We start from the raw sequence: 20,433 nt of genomic DNA on the forward strand, positions 1-20,433 counted from the left end.
CAGGTTCCTATGCAATATTTTTCTTTACAGCATTGGACTTTCCTTTCGCTTCCAGGCATATCCGCAACTGAGCGTCCTTTCGGCTTTGGCCCAGCCGCTTCATCAGCTCTGGATCTACTTGTACTTGTCCTCCGCTCTTCCCCAGTAGCATGTTGGACGCCTTCCGACCTGAGGGGCTCATCTTCCAGCGTCATAACTTTTATATGCCTGTTGTCTTTGTCCATGGAGTTTTCTTGGCAAGGATACTGGAGTGGCTTGCCGGTTCCTCCTCCAGGTGGATCACGTTTGGTCAAAACTCTCCACTATGACCTGTTCATCTTGTGTGCCCTGCTCGGCGTAGTTCATAGCTTCTCTGAGTTCTTCAAGCCCCTTCGCCACGGCAAGGCAGTGATCCATGAAGGGGTTGTGACATTAATATAATACATTAATTTCTACTTAAATTCATTTGAGGATTACTTCAAATGTTTCCACTTGGAAATAAATAAATTTGTATTTACTTCAGTTTGATTAGTAGGGTTGTTGACCATTGGGTATTCTGAGGAAATAATGCATTTACAAATCTTTCATACCTTTTTGAATTGGCTAATTGGGTTGATCAATGTGTTTGTTGTGGAAATAAATGAATTTAGATTCATGAAATAAAATTATATTTAATATGCTTTGCAACTGGGTTGTTGGGTGCTGGGTATATTGGGAATATATGTAAATAAATGAATTTTGCTGCTTTTTTTGACTGAGGTAGTCTGGGGCAAAGGGCCTCGTACTTTTAAAGGCTGATAACAAGTAGCCCATAGGAAAGCCTTAGCCTCATATTGGCTAGATACCTCGAGGCTGACGCGAGACACAAAAACGAAAGGAAACCTGCAGGTGGCTGAAAATAACTGCACTGCAGATTTGAAGAGCGTGGCTGTGTGGCGCTCACGTCCTGCTTTCGTGCTTCCCACAGGGCTTGAGCCTCTGCAAGAAGAGTAAACCGGGTCAGATGCGCCACTGCTCCGCCACTTTTTTCTACACTCCTACGCACAACTGCCTGGGAGTAAGCGTCCTTGGAAACAAGCAGCACTTACTTCTGAGTAGGCACGTTTAAGAATTCGAGTCCTTGCATTCATAAGGGTTGGAAAGGGACCTCAAGGGTCATCTAGTCCAACCCCATACAATGCAGGAATCTCCGCTAAAGCCTCTATGGCAGGTGGCCAGGAGATTCCCCTTCTGCCAATACTGACCAACATTTCCTGCGGGAACAACCTCTGCCACTTCTCAGTGCAAGAAAACACACACACACACACACACACACACACACGTGTGTATACATATATAATATATATGTATGTTTGTTTTCTTGCACTGAGAAACACACATATATACACACACACACATATACATATGTGTGTGTGTGTGTGTGTGTGTTGCACTGAAACACACACACACACCAAACTAGTCAGAGATCTTAACCACAGTCACACTGCGTTCCTAAAGTAGAGGGTTCAGCGCAACCTGACTTTGTTTTCAGCTGATTGGTGGAAATAAAGTCTGGCTTGAAGTGCAGAGGCTCATCTCTAACAAACATACAGGCGCGCGCGCGCGCGCGCACACACACACACACACACACACACAAAAATGTATACATATACATACACACGTATGTGTGTGTGTGTGTGTGTGTGTCACACAGAGAAGTGGCAGAGGTTGTTCCCGCAAAGTTGTGCGCGCGCGCACAACTTTGCGCCCGCTTCTTACGTATTCAGAACGCCCCCGCCGCTCGCTCTCCCCGTTTCCCGCGCCGTCAGGTTTGGCGCGAAAAGTTTTCCCGGGCGGACGTTCCGGTGGGGCGTGGCCTCGGCCTCCGAGCGCTTCTGGTTGGCGGGCGCTGTCACGAGGGCGTCGCTAGTGGCGCGAATTCTCCCCTCTGTCGGAGCCGGAGAGAAAGAAAGAAAGAGAACTTGTCCGCCATGGATTTAGCCGCTGCGGGGGATGCTGGGCTGGCGGCGGCGGCGGCGCCGCTCAAGCAAATCCGCGACGAGGTGGCCGAGAAGTGCCAGAAGCTGTTCCAGGACTTCCTCGAAGCGTGAGTCGTAGGAGCCTCAGGGCGAAACGCGGGGGGGGGGGCGGAGTTGGGCGCTTGGCGGTGGTCGTGCGCTACGCTTTGCTGGGCTAGGAGGCCTAGATAGCCACCCTCCACCTGGGAGCAAGTCCTGGCGCTCATCCGCTTCCCCGTAGCTTTTGCGCTTGTGCTTTCCCTTGGCGGAGGGGGGGGGGAGTGTATAGCATTTATCCCCTGACATCGTGCTTCTCCTGGCCCTAGGACGCTGTTGTTTTTGTTTTGTTTTGTTTGGACAGGTGTGTTTGATTGCTGGGATTGCGCCTCATTCCCAAATGTCAACAGGTGTGCCCTATTTATTTGGGGGGGAGGGGCGTACGGGGGGGCGCAGTTGCCCGCCCTAAATCAAACAAACAAACAAATAAAACTTAACTATATAAATCCTGGCCACGCCCATGGAGAGAGGGATCAATATTTTACTCTGCTTTAGTTTTGTGCCGGTTTTAATTGTACGTGTTATTTATTTACTGCTGTAAGTCGCCTTGAGTTAGGGTTTTTTTTGGGGGGAGGGACTAATAAGTTTAATAAACAAGAGTAGTAGTAGGGGTTTTCCTTTGCAGTATTCAGCATCCGCTGTTGCCTCCTCCTGAATAACCTTAACCTTTTGAAGTGCTGTGAAACAGCTTTTCAACAGCCCCACCTTGTCTTTGCTCAAATGTAAATCTGCCGCTGCAGCTTAAACACTTTTGAGGCTTACTTCTGAGGAAGTGTACATAGGCTCAGTCTGCATAGCTGCAATCCTATGCACACTTTTAATTATTTACGACTACATTTCTATTCTAGGATCTCAACGTGTTGCACATGGTTCTCTTCCTGCCCCATATCCTCACAACAACCCAGTGGGGTTGGGTGTGCTGAGAGTCAATGACTGGCCTAAAGTCACCTAAATGAGTTTCATGGTTAAGTGGAGATTTGAACCTTAGTTTCTCAGGTCCTAGTCTAACACTGGACACTAACCACTACACTATTACGAATCAGTAAAATCCTATTGAGCTCAATGATTCTTGCATCTGAGTAAACTTGCATAGGACTACAAAGCTTATAATGGGCTGCAGTGTGCGACTCCTTGATAAAAGGCAGCTATTTTTTTCTCATTTTTTCACTGATTACATCAACCCTCCTAACTGTAATCTTTATTTCTTGTAATCTGATGACCACACCACTGGGGTCTGTATTTTTTTCTCATATTTAGATGCTTCCTTCCTTTTCATGTGGCATAATTAGTGAAATGTCAGGGCTCTTCAGTATTCTGTGTGCAGCTTATACAAAATGAACATTTTTACTCGCAGCGATAACTCAGCTTTTCATTAGGTGTTCAGTAGCAGCAGGGGTTCCCTCCCATCAAGTGATGGTGTCTCATTATTAGCTTTTAAGCCTTTCTCTTTATAGTCTTAGCACAGAGTGTAGCATGTGCACAGACTCACTATTTAGGAGACGATTCCTGCAAACTGTCCCTTAAAATATTGCTATTTTCAGATTTCAGAACAGTGATGGAGAAGTTAAATACTTGCGAGATGCAGAGGAATTGATTCGTCCAGAGAGAAACACGTTAATTGTGAGCTTTGAGGATCTGGAGCAGTTTAATCAGCAGCTTGCTACCACAATCCAAGAAGAGTTCTATAGGTAAGAAGGCTCCAGTAAACATGTTTTATTGAATAGTTGGCTCCATCATAACTATTTTACCCATCCTGGGTTTTATTAGAGGAGTTCTAAGTCAAGGCTGGGGAACTTGTGGACCTCTGGATGATGTTTGGCTCCACCTCATGCCCCATAGCCAGCATGGGCTTTGGTTAGGGATGATGGAAGATGTAGTTCAAAAACATACGGATGGTCACAGGTGCCCCATTTCTGCTCTAAGTAACATTAAGAAAGAAGGGAATATGTTTTCACAGTTAAAGGTGCTTGTCATTCACAGCCCTCTGGTGGTGGGTTTTTTAAAGTATAGTTAATTATACTAAATAACGTTTGCAAAGTTGTTACTTGAACAAAAAGCCAAACAGATTTGTCAGACCACAGTTTTATATTTTTCACTTGTTTTAGTATCACTGTATTTTACCATTGTACTTTGCAAGATACTTTACAGGATAGGAATTCATGATGTATGCTGCTACTTTGATCCAAAGGGTATAAAATATAGATTTGCATCACTAAAACTTTTTTCTATTTCAGAGTCTATCCTTTCTTGTGTCGAGCTGTAAAAACTTTTGCTAGAGACCATGGAAATGTTCCCCCCAATAAGGACTTCTATGTTGCTTTCCAGGACCTACCTACCAGACACAAGTAAGATACATTCATACTGTAAAGATGTAAGCATACAATTTAGTAAGGTAACTCCAAATAAGCTTCTTCTTTTAGGATGTTATTTACAATTCGGGAGCATTCAAATGGCCTCCATTAACTTGTGAGTCATAGGCTACCCATGCCAATTATACCGTCATTTCAGGTATCAGAATATACTGATAGCCAACATGGTTTATCAAGAAGAGTGATCCTGATGCACACAACCATACTCCCATCAAATTTTTCTTTTTTATACAGTTAAAAGAAAATGTGCAGGACATTGCCATGTGGATATGCTTCAGAAATATGGAGAGAAGTTTTTTTTCAGGCTGATGATGTTTTGCATGAAGACATGGATAGCGATTTTGCAGATATGAGGCCTACTACCTGTGCTTTAGACCCTTGCCCGCCCTGACTAAGAAAAGTTGCCCAATAAGAACTAGCTGTGTGGGTTAATGTTGTGGCAAATGCTTCTTTCCATTAAAGTATGAAAGCCATTGGGTCTCAAGGTGGCATCTTAGCTCCAGGTTTCCCATAATGAAATGGGCCTAGAAAATCAGTTCCAGCCTGATCATGAAATGACCTCGCTAGCCTTTGTAGGTTGCCAAAAATAAAATGGGGGAGTGTGTCCTGTTGATTCTGCTGGACCTTTATGTGGTGTTAGACACTGTCAACCATGGTGTCTTGTCTGTTTACAATATTTCAATAAGGTATTTTTAAAAGTTACAGAGAACAAGATTGAAAGTCAGCAGCTCAGGTTCCTAAAGGTTTGATTACGTCCTCTGTTTAAATGTCAGGGAAATCATCCCACCATATTCAGTTGGCTTGCACCTAACTGCTGTGAGCAGAACAGGTACTTCTTTGTTCTTAGCTACAGAACAGTTTGTACTTGTCAGTTCTGGTTCTCTTTGGACAACAATGGACCATAATAGGCCATGCACTTGCTATCTGATTTTCCGAAATGTATTTTAAAACAGATGAGCTTTTGAATGTGACTTTGTTCTTTAAACAGAATTCGTGAAATGACGTCAGCTCGAATTGGATCGCTAATGCGTATTAGCGGGCAAGTGGTCCGCACCCACCCGGTTCACCCAGAGCTCGTAAGCGGAACATTCCTGTGCCTGGATTGCCAGACAGTGATAAAAGATGTTGAGCAGCAGTTCAAGTACACACAACCCAACATCTGCAGAAACCCAGTTTGTGCCAATAGGAAACGGTTCCTTCTGGACACCAACAAATCCAGATTCGTTGACTTTCAAAAGGTAATTCAGCAATTGTCAGAATTTCCGCTGGGCTTGAAAACATGATGTGATGTCAGGTTAGTCTTCTATACTTATTTAACTTCTGTAAAGTTAAATAAACCATGGTTTGGCACCACATGAACTGTAATTTCCTCCCTGCTTTCACGGGTTTGTGGCAAACCATTGTATGCCGTTTAGTCTAAATTGACAAACAAGTTTATGCTTGCCTTGGCATCCAGAATCAAAACATCTTGGTTTGTAGGTAACAAATCTTAGTTTGCTGGTTTTGGATAAAATAGTAAACTAAACTATAGTGAAAGGACGGGAGTCTTGACATGCAGGAAGGAGAAGGAACTCAGGTGCCTGCCGGTAAAGGCCTGTTGATGTAGCATTGAACAATGATTTAGCATTATGTCCTGTGTCTCTTAAGTGTAAAGTTTTGCTCTTACTACAGGTGGCAAACATTTTGCACAGGAGATCCATTCCTGGCTTATGTACACATAAGCGGAGCACACATAAGTCCACTGTGCCCTGTTCCACTCCTCTTTTGCCCTTTTCTGGGTCCGACCTGTGCATCAGCAGTCACATGTCAGTCGGATGTACAGAAAACGGTCACCACCTGTACTTGAATAAAATGTAGCAATTTTTGTGTTTTTCCTGTGTGTAAGTGAAAATCTGCCAACTGAGGATACAGTGGGTGCATCTTACGAAATTCATTCTAGCTTATGCCATATCAAATGAGTTTGTCTTTAAGGTGCCATAAGGCTGCATTGGTTTCGTTACAGCAGGATAACACAGCAGTCCCTCTGGAATATCTTATGGGCAGCTCTTGTAAATTACTGCCATTCGTCATCCAGAATGCTGTATTCAGACCTGAAAGTTCTCTTGTCTTCATAATTGAAGTGACTGGAGTTCACTCATGTCATGCTCCCACTGGAAGGAGGGGATGAAGTCAGATTTCCCCAGTAACTTTTCCCTGCAATTGTCTGCATGAGAGGTCAGGCACATATACACACGCACACCTTGCACAAACGTAAGGGGCCCGGCCTTCCTTTCACGGGAGGTAAGCTCACAATCCAAACTAAAGTGTGCATATATTCAACCTATTAAGAATAATTTTCTGTAGTGAAAAATGTATTTAATTATCAGGTGTTTTTCAGAACCCAAAGAGCAAGATGCACCTTGTAAATTTAGGAATCTGTCTCAGCTGCTGTAGAGATCAGCAATGGCGCTGAGAAGTGATCTCATTGTGCAGCCTATAGGGATCACCTAGTCTCTCTAGATATTTTTTCACAATATTAGAAACGTTCTTTACCATTTTGAACCACATGTGTTTTGTTGCTGTACAGACCTGTCACATTTGCAAAGTGCTTTCCACTTGAGAAGAAGAAAGGTGTATCAGCAAAAATCTGCTTTGAATGCGGGCTTAGACATTTGTCGTTGATGGAAGACTAAGAGTTATATTTGACATAATCTTTTGCTGCTGGTGTATTGCTTCTTTGGTGGTTGTCTTCTGTTGCTTTGATTGGCACTTGCCCAGTCTCTATCCTAGGGGTTGTGGATTTGTGTCTCGTCTTCTCCGCCTTCATGTTGTTGGACTGTAGGTCCCATAACCCGTGAGCATTTACTGTGCTGGCTGAGGCTTATGGGAGTCAGAGTCCAACAACATCTGTAAGCCCACTGGTTCCTCACTCTCTTCTTACCCTATCTCAATTTTTTTACACAGCCGTCAGCATGGTAGAAACAAGCTTGCCCTTCTGACAGTGTTCCCTGTGAGATTTGCCCTTTGCCTACTGAGGGTGATCTAGACATTTAAGGAAACCTGCTTAATAGCTGTGCTGTTAGTTTTGTTTTATGGTGATGCTCCATGATAGCTATCAGAAAGAGCCTGAAAATTAATCAGGTACAGTGGTACCTTGGGTTACATACGCTTCAGGTTACAGACTCCGCTAACCCAGAAATAGTACCTCGGGTTAAGAACTTTGCTTCAGGATGAGAACAGAAATCATGGCGCGGTGGCAGCGGCAGGCCCCATTAGCTAAAGTGGTGCTTCAGGTTCAGAACAGTTTCAGGTTAAGAACGGACCTCCGGAACAAATTAAGTACTTAACCCGAGGTACCACTGTATTTGTAACCATTACCAGGGCTCCTAGAAACTTGATGCCGGTAATTAGAAATTCCAAAAATTCTGGGTTCTTAAAAAATGTAAGGCACTTCATTAGGAATGCAGCATCATTATCTCTCCCCACCCCACCCCCGGTAGTCTTCAGGCTGGAAACATTTGGGTTCAGTTTTGTGACATTTTCAGGTAAACTACTAATGATAAGATAACTTCCTCTTGACAGCTTGCTTTTCCTATCTCATCAGGTCCGTATTCAGGAGACCCAAGCTGAGCTACCCCGGGGAAGTATTCCTCGCAGTGTTGAGGTGATACTGCGGGCTGAAGCTGTGGAATCGGCCCAGGCTGGTGACAAGTGTGACTTCACAGGTTCCCTCATTGTTGTGCCTGATGTGTCCCAGCTGTCTACCCCAGGTTGGTTGACCCTGTGCAGAGCAGAGCAGTGTGAGGGAATCTTTCCTTGTTCAGAAAGGGCATGGTTATAGCGAGTAGTTGGAAAAATGCAGAAGAGCTAGGGGTGAACCAATGGAGGAAAAAACTGAATAATAGAATTTTAGAATATCTAACTGTGAAGATACACAGAATGAAAGGGTTTAAGCTCAGTGAGAAAGAGGAGGATTGGTTTGAGAAGATACTGAATTATTTGGGTAGGTTTGAACAATTTGGGGCAATTAAAATGTTAAAAGTTAAATAAACCTTGTGGATGGAAGAGTGTTAACGTATATAAAGTTGTACATATGGTTGATTTGAATATGTTGTTAGTGATTATGTATACCCAATGTACCAGCCTCCTGGGGGATTTCACTGTTTGTGTTTTGGTTGTTGGTAAAAAATAAAAATTTAATAAAAAGAAAAAGAAAGAAAGGGCATGTGTAGCACAGAAACTCTGCAGCTAAAGGCCAGGCTCAAATTACTTTCTCTGTGGTGTGGGAGCTTATTTGGTGCAGGCGTTGCTATTCCCACCTACATTCCAAAGTGAAGAGCTGTGTCTTTCTGCCTTTTTCAAATGCATAGGCTGAAAATGACCACATGTTCCTGGAGTAGAACTTAAAACAGGTCTTGTTCTTATAGGTGTCCGAGCAGAAACTGGCTCTCGTGTGAGTGGGAAAGAAGGCTATGAAACTGAAGGTGTCAGAGGACTTCGTGCACTTGGAGTCAGAGAGTTATCCTATAAATTGGTCTTTCTAGCATGTTACGTTGCACCAACGAACCCAAGGGTAAGCTTTACTCAGGAAGAGGAGCTTCCAGAATATTTTTCTTGAAGATATTAATGATGGGATTTGGTTCTCTTGTCCCCGGGAAAGGTGAGCGCCTTCTGTGCCCTTTCAGTGTATCATTGCGCCAAGCAATAGAGTAAAGTGGTAGATTGGACCCCTTTTAGATACTCTTATTCAAGAACTAGAACAGCGGAGCAAATTCTGGGCTAGAACCTTCCAACCTCATCCGCTTGGGGGAGTATTCTCCCACCTGTAACCTGAAATATTTTATTGCATTCTGCTGCCACATGTTGAATGTTTAGATCCAGCCCTAAATGGTCTCATTTTGGAGATATTTAAATTGAAGTCCTCTTGTGACATACTTCCCACCTTTGCCTTAAGGCAGTGATAGGAAACCTGTGCCCATCCAGATGTTGCTTAATTACATTCCCCACCACCCCTGAACATTGGGCCATGGTGGTTGGGGCTGGTGGGGGTTAAGAGTTCAACAGCATCTGGAGCCCGCCCAGCATCCCCTTCCCTGACTTAAGACTTAAGTTACTTTCTAGTCTGCAATAAATTTGCATTTTTATATATTTTCCCTCAACCGTCTTTGTTTTAGTTTGGTGGCAAAGAGCTGCGAGATGAAGAACAGACTGCAGAAAGCATTAAAAACCAGATGTCAGTAAAGGAGTGGGAAAAAGTATTTGAAATGAGCCAGGATAAAAACCTTTATCACAACCTTTGTACCAGCCTCTTTCCAACCATACATGGTAAGATCTAATTGTGGAGCCATAGTAATGATTGCTATCGTTGACTAATTTTCTAGTCAGCTGGAAGCTTTCAAATTAAATTCCTATTGTCTAATATGTATTCATGTCTTTGTTTTGTTTTGTTATCCCTTCTGAACAGGAGGTATCAAAACAGTGAATTTAGTTTCCTGTATGTCATTTGTGGTGTTGTACCCAAAGAGTAAGATAGGAATACAGCAATTGAGAGTTACATGCAGTCCTTGTTAAGATTATTTGCTGTTTTCTGGCCGTTTTTGCAAATACATAATGCTGCTTTTCTGTTTATTCTTTTTTCACGGGACCATGGAAAAAAGAGCCCCTAGTTTTGTTTTACCTTTTACTTCAAACCTTGCTGCGAGAACATGATCCTGTAATTGTGGGTTTTAATCTGTACAGATAACTTCTCTGGCTTTTCCTTATTCAGTAACCTCTGTGCTCTAAAAGATGATTATAACCCTGGACTCTGATTTATAGACCATTTAAGATAGCTTATTCCTGTTGACTGCTCTGTTATCTTCATAATCACTCTGTCCAACACAAATAAATTTGAACTGTAATATTTAATTATGTTTAGCGATCACGTCCCTTGTTTGCATTTTAATGCCATATTGGCGAGAGGTGATGAAGCAGCTATGATGTTGAGACTTTCCTGTGGCTGTCCACCAGGCTGGTGCTGCTCAATCAGAACAGTAGCTTGTCAGAGATTTAACCAGTCCCTGAAGAAGCTTGTTTGAATTACTGTCTGAAGCCAGCCCATAACAGCAACTAGAATCCAACCTTTTCTCCTGCGTTGTGTTCTTAGAATTGACTCTAAATGTAAGTGTCCCCAAAACTAACTGTTAGTTATTGTGATGCAGGTAATGATGAAGTTAAGCGAGGGGTTTTACTCATGCTGTTTGGTGGCGTTCCTAAGACAACAGCAGAAAGCACTTCACTTCGTGGTGACATCAACGTTTGTATTGTTGGCGATCCGAGTACTGCCAAGAGTCAATTTCTTAAGTAAGTTTCTTGCGAACTAGCATACGGTTAACTTGCATTGTCACTGTAGGTAGCTGGCTACACATACTTGTTCGTGTATGTTGTGTTTAGGAGGCTTTAGTCTCTGGTAAGAGGATATAGGATTGCTTCCTCTGTCTGTAAAACAGTGGATTTATGCTGATTTCTGTGTTGGTCTTTTCTGTCTCTGTACCAGTTATTCTGGCTTTGGATTGTATTGTATTTTGCTGTCTTTTAAATTTGTGATGCACCAAGACGACGTTGTTAATTGGGTTGTAGAGACTTTCAAAAATAAAAAAATGACGTGTGTGTGTGTGTGTGTGTGTGTGTGTATATATATATATATATATCTTACATATCTGTACAAACATTATGTGCTATTTCTTTACGTATGAAGAAAAAGAAAATTAGGTAGTAAATAGAAAATTTATAAAGGACTGTAATAAAAAAGGAAAAGAAAAAATAAAGAAAAAACAAAGATATGAAATAAAAAAATCAAAAGAAGAAAAGACAAGAGAAGACAACATTATTTACACAATAAAAGTATTCATCGACACAATCCTTCCCATCCTTCTCGTTATACCCATTCTCATAATATAAACATTCTTTTTTAACACAGATTTGTATTGTATAATATCATTTCTTTCTGCTTTGTATGTATTCCTCAAATCGTTTTCTTTACAAATATCACTCAATTTCTGCTAATATGACTAGAATATATTAAATCGCCTAGGTGAAAAAGACTGCTCTTAACCCGGCACTGAAATGATAACAGTTTTTATGCCAGGCAACCTCCTTGTGGGGAGAGTGCCCTCCATTATGACTGCTGAGAAAGCCCCCCACCCCCGGTAGATGCCCTCCGTTCTCCTGATGGAAGGAATACAGGGAGAAGGGCCTCTGCAGGAGATCTTAAACACTGAGCAGGGTGCTGCTACTTGTTGGAACAAAAACTTTGTAATTACTAAGTAGGCTTGCTTTCCCCCCTTGCTCATGGCTATCGAATAATCAGCTACGTAATTCAGAGCCCTGCAGCCTGCAAACCTTTAAAGTCAACTGTAGTGTAGTGTTTGTGTTGCCCTTTCTGATGCGAATTGCTGAGTAGCCTGCCAATTTAAACCAACAGGCACGTGGAGGAATTCAGCCCCCGAGCTGTATACACCAGTGGAAAGGCCTCTAGCGCTGCTGGCTTAACGGCTGCTGTTGTGAAAGACGAAGAGTCCTATGAATTTGTCATTGAAGCTGGAGCTCTAATGTTGGCAGATAATGTAAGTTATCAAATGCATACTATTTAGTAGCTCTGAAAGGAGGGGCCCCTTTTGTTTTCAAGTGCGGAAGTACAGTTGTTGAATCTGCACTCTCTTTTAGGGAGTCTGTTGCATTGATGAATTTGACAAAATGGATATGAGGGATCAAGTTGCCATTCACGAAGCTATGGAGCAACAGACTATATCCATTACTAAAGCAGGAGTTAAGGTAAGTGGCTGTGTGTTGCTTGAACTTTGTGTATCCTTTGCTCAGATGGTATTGGAGAGAGATTTCTTTGCTTCTCCGGTGACCTTTGGGCCATTTTCTGTCAAATAGTTTCATTCCATTAGAAGAACTAAGGAACTTTTCTTACAACTGAACGCTTCTAGAAGAGGGTGTCAGTCTGTAGTCTATATCCAGAACAGGATATCTTCCTCTTCCACAAGCCTACATCACAATTAAGCCCACCAGTCCCTGGCAGCAGCAGCTGCTTACCTGGGCCAGTGCAGGGGCCCAGAGGGTGATGGGAAGTTAGTGGCTATGAGAGTCCTGCAACAGTCCCAACCTCATGGTTTTTCTGTCCCACCCCATCCAGGAAAGCAGCAGGAGCAGTACTGTTGCAAGACATCCGCACAACACCAACTTTCCATGCTGGTCCCTCCTGTTAAACATTTCTTCCAGAAATCTGTCCCACTGTGAAAAACTGGGTAATTGGGCTATAATCCTTTGCAGGCTTTTGGGGGGAGAAAGCTCCATTGAACCCAGTAGGACATGCTTCTAAGCAAGAAAGTTAACAATTGGGCTGCAATATACATCAAGTTAGGTGTCCATAATTTCATGAAGTTAGTGGCTTAAGCACCTGATAATTATGGGCATGTTGATGGCCTTAAACAGCAATAGAATGTATTCCTTTGAAAAAGCCCGTCCACATAAACAATGAAGAAAGTAGCCAGCAATGAAATATGCTGATTTTCACCTTTGTTATAAATGTTGCAGGGAAAATATAATAAATGCTTTACTATCGTTCTTACACAGTATTCCTGGAAATCATTTTCCTGTTGATGTATTTTGGTAGGGTGGAGGATATTTTTTTACATGATTGATCAAACTGGTGCCCAGGCACCATTGAAACTGCTGTGTTTTCTTCCCCAACACTTTTTCTTTATGTAATTTGTAATTTGTTAACAACTCTACACTGCTTAGGAAAAGCAAACAAACATGTTCTTGTTTTAACAGGCTACTTTGAATGCCAGGACCTCTATTTTGGCCGCAGCTAACCCAGTTGGTGGACGTTATGATAGAGCAAAGTCTCTGAAACAGAACATAAACCTGTCAGCCCCCATCATGTCTCGATTTGATCTCTTCTTTATTCTTGTGGATGAATGCAATGAGGTAATGTGTAACCTACATACTGTATATTATGCATTTTAGACTCAGAAATATGCAAGTTATAAATGCAGTTGTCTAGGAATTCTCTTTTTTTGCCCATTCATACTCTTCCCATTGGTGCATTTTAATCCCTTCCATTGCCATGTGTGTGTCTTTGCTTCCCCCACAACCATTGCTACATTTCTGTCTTAGTCTGCCCATTGCTTGCACAGTGGCACATATGGGGTGGGAGTAGCATAACCTGAACATCTTACAACAATGTGGCAGATGCAATTTTATCTTGGGATCCAAGACATTAACCCATGGGTAGGCAACCTAAGGCCCAGGGGCCGGATGCGGCCCAATCGCCTTCTCAATCCGGCCCGCAGACAGTCCGGGAATCAGCGTGTTTTTACATGAGTAGAATATGTCCTTTTGTTTAAAATGCATCTCAGTTATTTGTGGGGCCTGCCTGGTGTTTTTACATGAGTAGGATGTGTGCTTTTATTTAAAATGCATCTCTGGGTTATTTGTGGAGCATAGGAATTCGTTCAGTTTTTTTCCTTCCAAAATATAGTCCGGCCCCCCACAAGGTCTGAGGCACAGTGAACCGGCCCCTGCTGAAAAAGTTTGCTAACCCCTGCTAACCCAATGACAGAGTTAACTGCGTGGGCACCCATGCCGTGCACGGGGGGGGGGCTGCGGTGTCAGCGGTGCAGCGGGTGATCCCCTGAGTGCTTTGGCGGTAGGGCGGGCAATCCCCTGTGTGTGATGACATGCCTTTTTGTCACCCCCCCCCAAGGATGGCACCTGGGGCGAGCCGCCTCCACCGCACCCCCCCTTCCTACGCCCCTGCAGCAACCCCAAGGAAGTTGTGGAAGGAAAGTTCCCCATCTCTCTTGTGTCCACCTGACTAAAAATCCTCTTTAGAGTGTTGGGGGGCATTATTGAATAATGTAGGATGATGTGCAGGAGATTGCTGGAGGAAGGGAGAAACATTCCAGTGTATTTTTATATATTCTCTCTTCTCACACAAACACACACCTCAGGGTAGCTGGCAGGTAGTGGGGGTGCTGGTGGCTGCGATGCAGGAGAGGGAAAACTTTCCTTCTATGAACTCTCTTAGGATCCAAGCTGATGGAATTATTTGGAAGCTTGTGCATAATAGAATATTTAGTCCTTTAAAAAAATGTATAAAACAGATTGCTTCTACAACAGATGGTAGTTTGTTGTTGTTTTTTTAATCCTGTTTTGGTTTCTCTTTTTACCCCTAAAGACTCAAATGAGCTCACTGACTGGACTATCTATTCATGTATTGGACAGCTCAGTTTCATTTGAGCTGCTTGCATTACCTAAACGACCATCGAGATATCCTCAAATGTTTTGAAAGTTGCTGGGTGCATCATGGTTATTATGTTGTTTTGTTCATGATTTGTTATAACTTTAGTTCACGTATTCTGACCAAAACCTGCCCTCTTCAGGTTACAGATTATGCCATTGCAAGACGCATTGTGGATCTTCATTCTAGGATAGACGAATCGATTGATCGCCTGTATTCACTAGATGACATCCGAAGGTATCTTCTCTTTGCCAGGCAGTTTAAACCCAAGGTAATGAGACAGACTTCAGTACTAGGTTGGGATAGCTCAGTCAATAGAGCATGAGACTCTTAATCTCAGGGTCATGGGGATTAGACTAGATGACTCTTGTGGTCCCTTCCAACTCTACGAGATCTGTGATTCCAGAGAGTTTGAGCACAGCATGGCATGAGAAACCTGAACTGATATCAAGTGACTTTACTTTGACTTCAACATAGTTGTTGCTCAGGCTCACATATGCGCATGCCTGGTTAATTAGGATGTAGTGTAACTGGTATCTACTTCTGTGGCAGCGATTTGGAGCCAGTTGGGTTTGCCTAAAGTTTAGTGTGTCTGTTGTTTGATGCAGCAAGAAGTGTTCAGGTGAGCCATTGTGGTGCAGTGGTTGGAGTGTTGGGCAAGGGAGACCAGAGTAAGAATCCCCACTCAGCCATGAAGCTCACATGGTAACCTTGGGCCAGTCACTCACAGGGTTGCTGTGAAGATAAAAAGGGGATGGGGGGCAGATTGTGCATACCTCCTTGAGCCCCTTGGAGGAGATATGGCATATAAATACAATAAATAAATAATTTTGTATTGTATTTTTATGCCGTTCTTGTCAATCACAGTAGACAGGCAAGTTTTAATTACGCAATAATTTTTTTTAGACTGATTCTTTCTTGTTGTTCATTGCAAATAAATGTCGAATCCATATCCAGCTGTTGATCTAGTTTGTAGTGGAAGTTTGACTCTCCCGCCCCAATGAATATATGAAGTTTATAAATGGGAAGTAGTGCACGGTTTCACTATAGCTTACCACATTTTCCCTTCATTCGTTCTCCAATAGATTTCTAAGGAGTCAGAGGATTTTATAGTTGAACAATATAAACGCCTTCGCCAGAGGGATGGTTCCGGCATTACAAAATCGTCATGGAGAATCACAGTGCGGCAGCTGGAAAGCATGATTCGGCTGTCGGAAGCAATGGCACGGATGCATTGCTGCGACGAGGTAGCTAAACTTAATGAGGCAGTATGGAGCAGGACAGAGCTTTGACCAATGCAGCTGTTCTTAACATTTTTATTCTGTTTAAACATATAGCTAAAAATGCCCATGGTTCATTCTCACCATTTTAAGCATAAATTTGGGGATTACTGTCGCTTGAAATGGAAACCTTTTATATGAATGGTACATGTTCAGTTTGTAACTAGTCCAGTGCTAGCTTATGTTTCTACATAGGGGTGGAAATGCTTATCCCTCAGAAGTTTTTAGCTGAAATTTTAGACCAGCTGCAAGTTTTTGTGTGGCCCACAAGCCTTCAGTCTTTCAGAGAGAGAAAGAGAGTTAAGTAAAAGAGAACGATTTTATGAACTGTATCTTTAGCTTTCTTCATTTATAGAAGTTGGTGGTGTCTGGCTTTTGACTGTGAATCCAGTGTTAGTGGAGCCTTTCTCCTTGGCACAGGAAAGGGGGACAAGTTGGAAAGTACTCTTGTTGCTTCTGTGGCCAACAGATGTTTTGGAGCCCATCAATTGTACTGTGTGTAAATTGTTGCACGCGTATATTTTGTTGTACACGGCCTTGGATTTTTTTTTATACGAGTTCATGGCATGTAAAATTTTTTAATAAATAAATAATGTGTGTTTGGACAGTTATTTCTTTATTCATCTTGACTCTTCTTAAATATTTGTAAAGGTCCATCCAAAACATGTGAAGGAAGCCTTCAGGTTATTGAACAAATCCATCATCAGAGTTGAAACTCCAGATATCAATTTAGACCAAGATGAAGAACAAGCCATTGATGAGCCTGAGGCCCAGGATGGAGTTCAGAGTGAGTAATTTGCTGATGAACTATAGACTATATCAGACTTCCACAACCTGTGATGCCCTCTAGAATGTTTTATAATACAGCTCCTATTGTCACTGGTCATTGGTCATGCCGGCTGAAGCTGTTGGAAGCTGTGATCCAAAACATTCAGAAGGCATCAGGTTGGGGAACACCTGACAAATGTTTTTACCTGATAGCCTCATTGAAAGCTGTTATGATAAAGGTCACAAAATAAACGTCTTAATAATAAAATAATTCTTGGAAATTGCTTGTTTCTGGGTCCAGTTCAGGTTCTAGTTTTGTCCTTTGAAGCCTTGCACAGCCTAGGGTTCTGCATATCTGAAGGAGATAAATATATACACACACATATATATACACATACACACACACACACATATATTATATATATACACACATATATACAGACACCAACACACATATATATATACATATAAACATATATCTACACAGAGATACACACACACACACATATGTACATATATACATACATATACATACACATACATATATATTTTCCTCCAGTACTCTTGAAGCATAGTTAAAAACAAGCTATGGTTTAATGTGTAGAAAACCAAAGTTTCTGCCTGGCTTTATTGCTCATGGTTTGTTTTGAAGGAGAAAAACGCCCAGGTTCAGACTTCATGACAAGTCAGGCTCTGGCTTGTTTTCTTGGCAGTGCAGCAGCAACAGGAGGCAGAGTGGAGCAGAGAATATTTTAGCAGCGTGTGCTACCACACTGTGCATTTGCCTTAAGCCAGTAGGTTTAAGATCTCAAGTGGAACCTTTTTAGTGGTGGAGCTCTTGCTTGGCGTTCCCTGCTTAGCATCTTCTCAACAAGTATTTAGTCCACCAAAAAGCTTTTAAATGAATTGGATTTTTATTTGAAACCTGTTTTGTTTTAAAAAATAAAAATAGAAGGCATTTTGTTCTTTGTTTTTTATTTTATATGTGGTGGACTTAGTGTGGACTACTAAGAGAACCTTTCTGTGGACCCAATATATGAGCTTTAAACCACAATCATGTAATCTGTTACCAAGGAGTAACTCCCATTGAAGTCAGGAGGGCTTACCTCTGAGCAGATATGTGTCTTATGGAGCTGTAAATCAGTCAATAACGTGCATTGGTGTAATCAAGATAACAATACATCATATCTTTCATATTTATTGTTTTGAAAATAAGAACTATGCCCTGAAATCCTTATGGCTACAGAACTGAAAATGATAAGGTATCTGTTTGGAAGACTCCATAAAATCTCAAGTCACCTAGAAAATATAGATAACATCATTTGATATGAACTGCTACACTTTCAAAATGTTTGTTCTGGGTGGAGGGCGGGGAACAGGCAATTAAGTCATTCGTGATGTGCTTCTATTGCGGCTTCTGTCCCCATCTTGGCATAATGTGTACAAAAACTTTCTGTGCTCAGGAGATGGAGATACTGCAGTCGTTAATGGCTTGGTGAACGGCATCAATGGACATGCAGATGATCTGAGCAAGGATGTGGCACCAAAGGCTTCCCTAAGGCTTAGTTTCCCTGAATATCGCAGAATCTCAAACCTCATTGTAATGCATCTGAGAAAATCGGAAGAAGGTAAGAAATCATTGTCTTGGTGCGTGCAGAATTAAGTACATGCTTAGTAATCACATTGCATGTTCTTTGAAATCCAAGTGCAAGCCACTGGGAAGGTCTCAGAATTGGAGCGTGTGGGGTTATGTGGTTTAAGCCATCCCTGCCCAGCTACAGTCCCCATGAAATCATCTCCTTCTCCCACCCTCCGACTTACCATTACAAGATGATTTCCCCCTAATGCTAACTGTAGCAAGAGTAGGGGGAGGAAGTAGGGTTGCGGACAGCCTGCCAAATTTGATTTGGGGCTCAATTCAGCAATTTGGATCAGCAAGTTCAATTCCCCTCTGCTCTCCCCTCCACCCCCCAAAAAATATAAATCCTGGTTTGGAAGGTCTTAGCTGTAAATAATAAGCTCCCCTTCTACGCGGCCAGCACGCGTTTTCCTTATATGGTGTCTTGACTTCCTGAATCATGTTTGAAACATTTTTGAGGCAGTCAGTCTGGGATTTCAGAGTGTTTTATCATCATCATCACCTTGCTTTCTTTTCTTCCTGCAGAAGATGATGACGCCTCCTTAAAAAAGAGTGAACTTATCAACTGGTATTTAAAGGAAATTGAATCGGAAATAGATTCTGAAGAAGAACTCATAAATAAGAAGATGATAATAGAAAAAGTGATCCATCGTCTTACACACTATGTACGTACACTTATACCTGAAATTGTAAGGTTTTTTTGAAGTAAAAACCCTACTTTAAATTCCTTGAAGGATGTGATGATAAAAATAATGTGGTCTTTGATTAGCTCAATGCCCCATCTTATATGCATGTTTACCTTGTGGCACATGGCACTGTGTTAAATCCGTCTTGCTTCCAAGCAAGTATATATAGAATTGCATGTCCTGTTGTGCTTAGTGGAGCTTAGTTCCAGGTAGGTGTGCATATGATTGTAATCTGAGGTTGCAATACTGCACATACTTGGGTGCGAGTTCACTGAATCAGTAGTACATTCTTCCCAGTAGATATGCAGAAGAATGCACTTGATGAGCTGTTGGTGGTAGCCTTTAATTCTGGCGCACGTAAGTTTTGTGAGAAATGGAGATGAAGAGGGCATAATATTAATTGCTCAATTGGAAGTACAGTGGTATCTCTGGTTACTTACTTAATTCGTTCTGGAGGTCTGTTCTTAACCTGAAGCACCACTTTAGCTAATGGGGCCTGCCACTGCTGCCGCGCCACCACCATGCAATTTCTGTTCTCATCCTGAAGCAAAGTTTTTAACCCGAGGTACTATTTCTGGGTTAGCGGAGTCTGTAACCTGAAGCGTATGTAACCTGAAGTGTATGTAACCTGAGGTACCACTGTAAATCCTGCTTTAAAGCAATGGCATTTTCCTTTGAAGTAAGTATGCTTGTGACTGGGGTGTCTTACAACGTGTGACCTAGGACTCTTCGGAACATGACCTGACTGAGGCTCTCTGTATTTCAGGACCACATTCTAATTGAGCTCACACAGACAGGGCTGAAAGATTCCGTGGAAGGACAGAGCATTGATGAAGAAGACCCTTACCTTGTGGTTAATCCTAACTACTTGTTGGAAGACTAGGGATTATGAAACAATTCTACAGTCACAACGTATCCATTCCCTATTGGAGACCAGCACTCAACTGGCTAATTTTATATCTTATCTGTCTATCACTGTTGTACATAGTTGGCTACCCAAAAAAAGCTTTGTCACATAATTCACCCATCTTCTGTTTTTAATTCTCTCTTATTAAGGGAAAAGCTTCTCCATTCCTTTCCAGAAAAAGGGCCCTGCAACCTAACAGGGCAGCTTTTTAGAACAAAACTTCCATATCCTCAGCTGCTTTTATCCTTTTTACATACTTTTTTCTGCATCTCTGTAGCATAATCTTATGTTGTAGGTCCCCTTGACTCCTATCTTAATTTGTGAAAAATAAAGCATTCTTTATATACAAAATGATTTCTTTTTCTTTTTCGCTACAGAAATAGGCCCAAACACCACTTTAAATAGGATTCTATAAAGCTGTGGCTCCAAACCGGATTTGGGATCTGTTGTTCAATGCTTGAATTATAGGCTTAAATGTTTT

The 20,433-nt window shown here is 42.1% G+C and overlaps 1 protein-coding gene across 1 annotated transcript; it reads left to right on the plus strand.

Moving 5' to 3' along the window:
- Positions 1–1,829: 1,829 nt before the first annotated feature.
- On the plus strand, positions 1,830–20,303 carry MCM6 (minichromosome maintenance complex component 6). The gene is made up of 17 exons (XM_083582216.1): positions 1,830–2,065; positions 3,575–3,721; positions 4,268–4,378; positions 5,391–5,640; positions 7,986–8,151; positions 8,809–8,954; positions 9,556–9,706; positions 10,582–10,723; positions 11,844–11,985; positions 12,086–12,193; positions 13,202–13,357; positions 14,815–14,943; positions 15,758–15,919; positions 16,604–16,739; positions 18,184–18,348; positions 18,885–19,024; positions 19,812–20,303. The coding sequence occupies exons 1-17, from the start codon at positions 1,950–1,952 to the stop codon at positions 19,926–19,928; spliced, it is 2,484 nt and encodes an 827-aa protein (XP_083438342.1). The 5' UTR covers positions 1,830–1,949; the 3' UTR covers positions 19,929–20,303.
- Positions 20,304–20,433: the final 130 nt, after the last annotated feature.

Source organism: Podarcis filfolensis (genome assembly GCF_964270895.1).
Source record: "Podarcis filfolensis genome assembly, chromosome: 1".
NCBI lineage: Eukaryota > Metazoa > Chordata > Lepidosauria > Squamata > Lacertidae > Podarcis > Podarcis filfolensis.

Coding starts and splice junctions, on each gene's coding strand:
- MCM6 (XM_083582216.1), top strand. CDS start 1,950: ATGGATTTAGCCGCTGCGGGGGATGCTGGGCTGGCGGCGGCGGCGGCG. Junction 12,194..13,201: donor TTACTAAAGCAGGAGTTAAG/GTAAGTGGCTGT, acceptor TTGTTTTAACAG/GCTACTTTGAATGCCAGGAC. Junction 16,740..18,183: donor GGCCCAGGATGGAGTTCAGA/GTGAGTAATTTG, acceptor TTCTGTGCTCAG/GAGATGGAGATACTGCAGTC.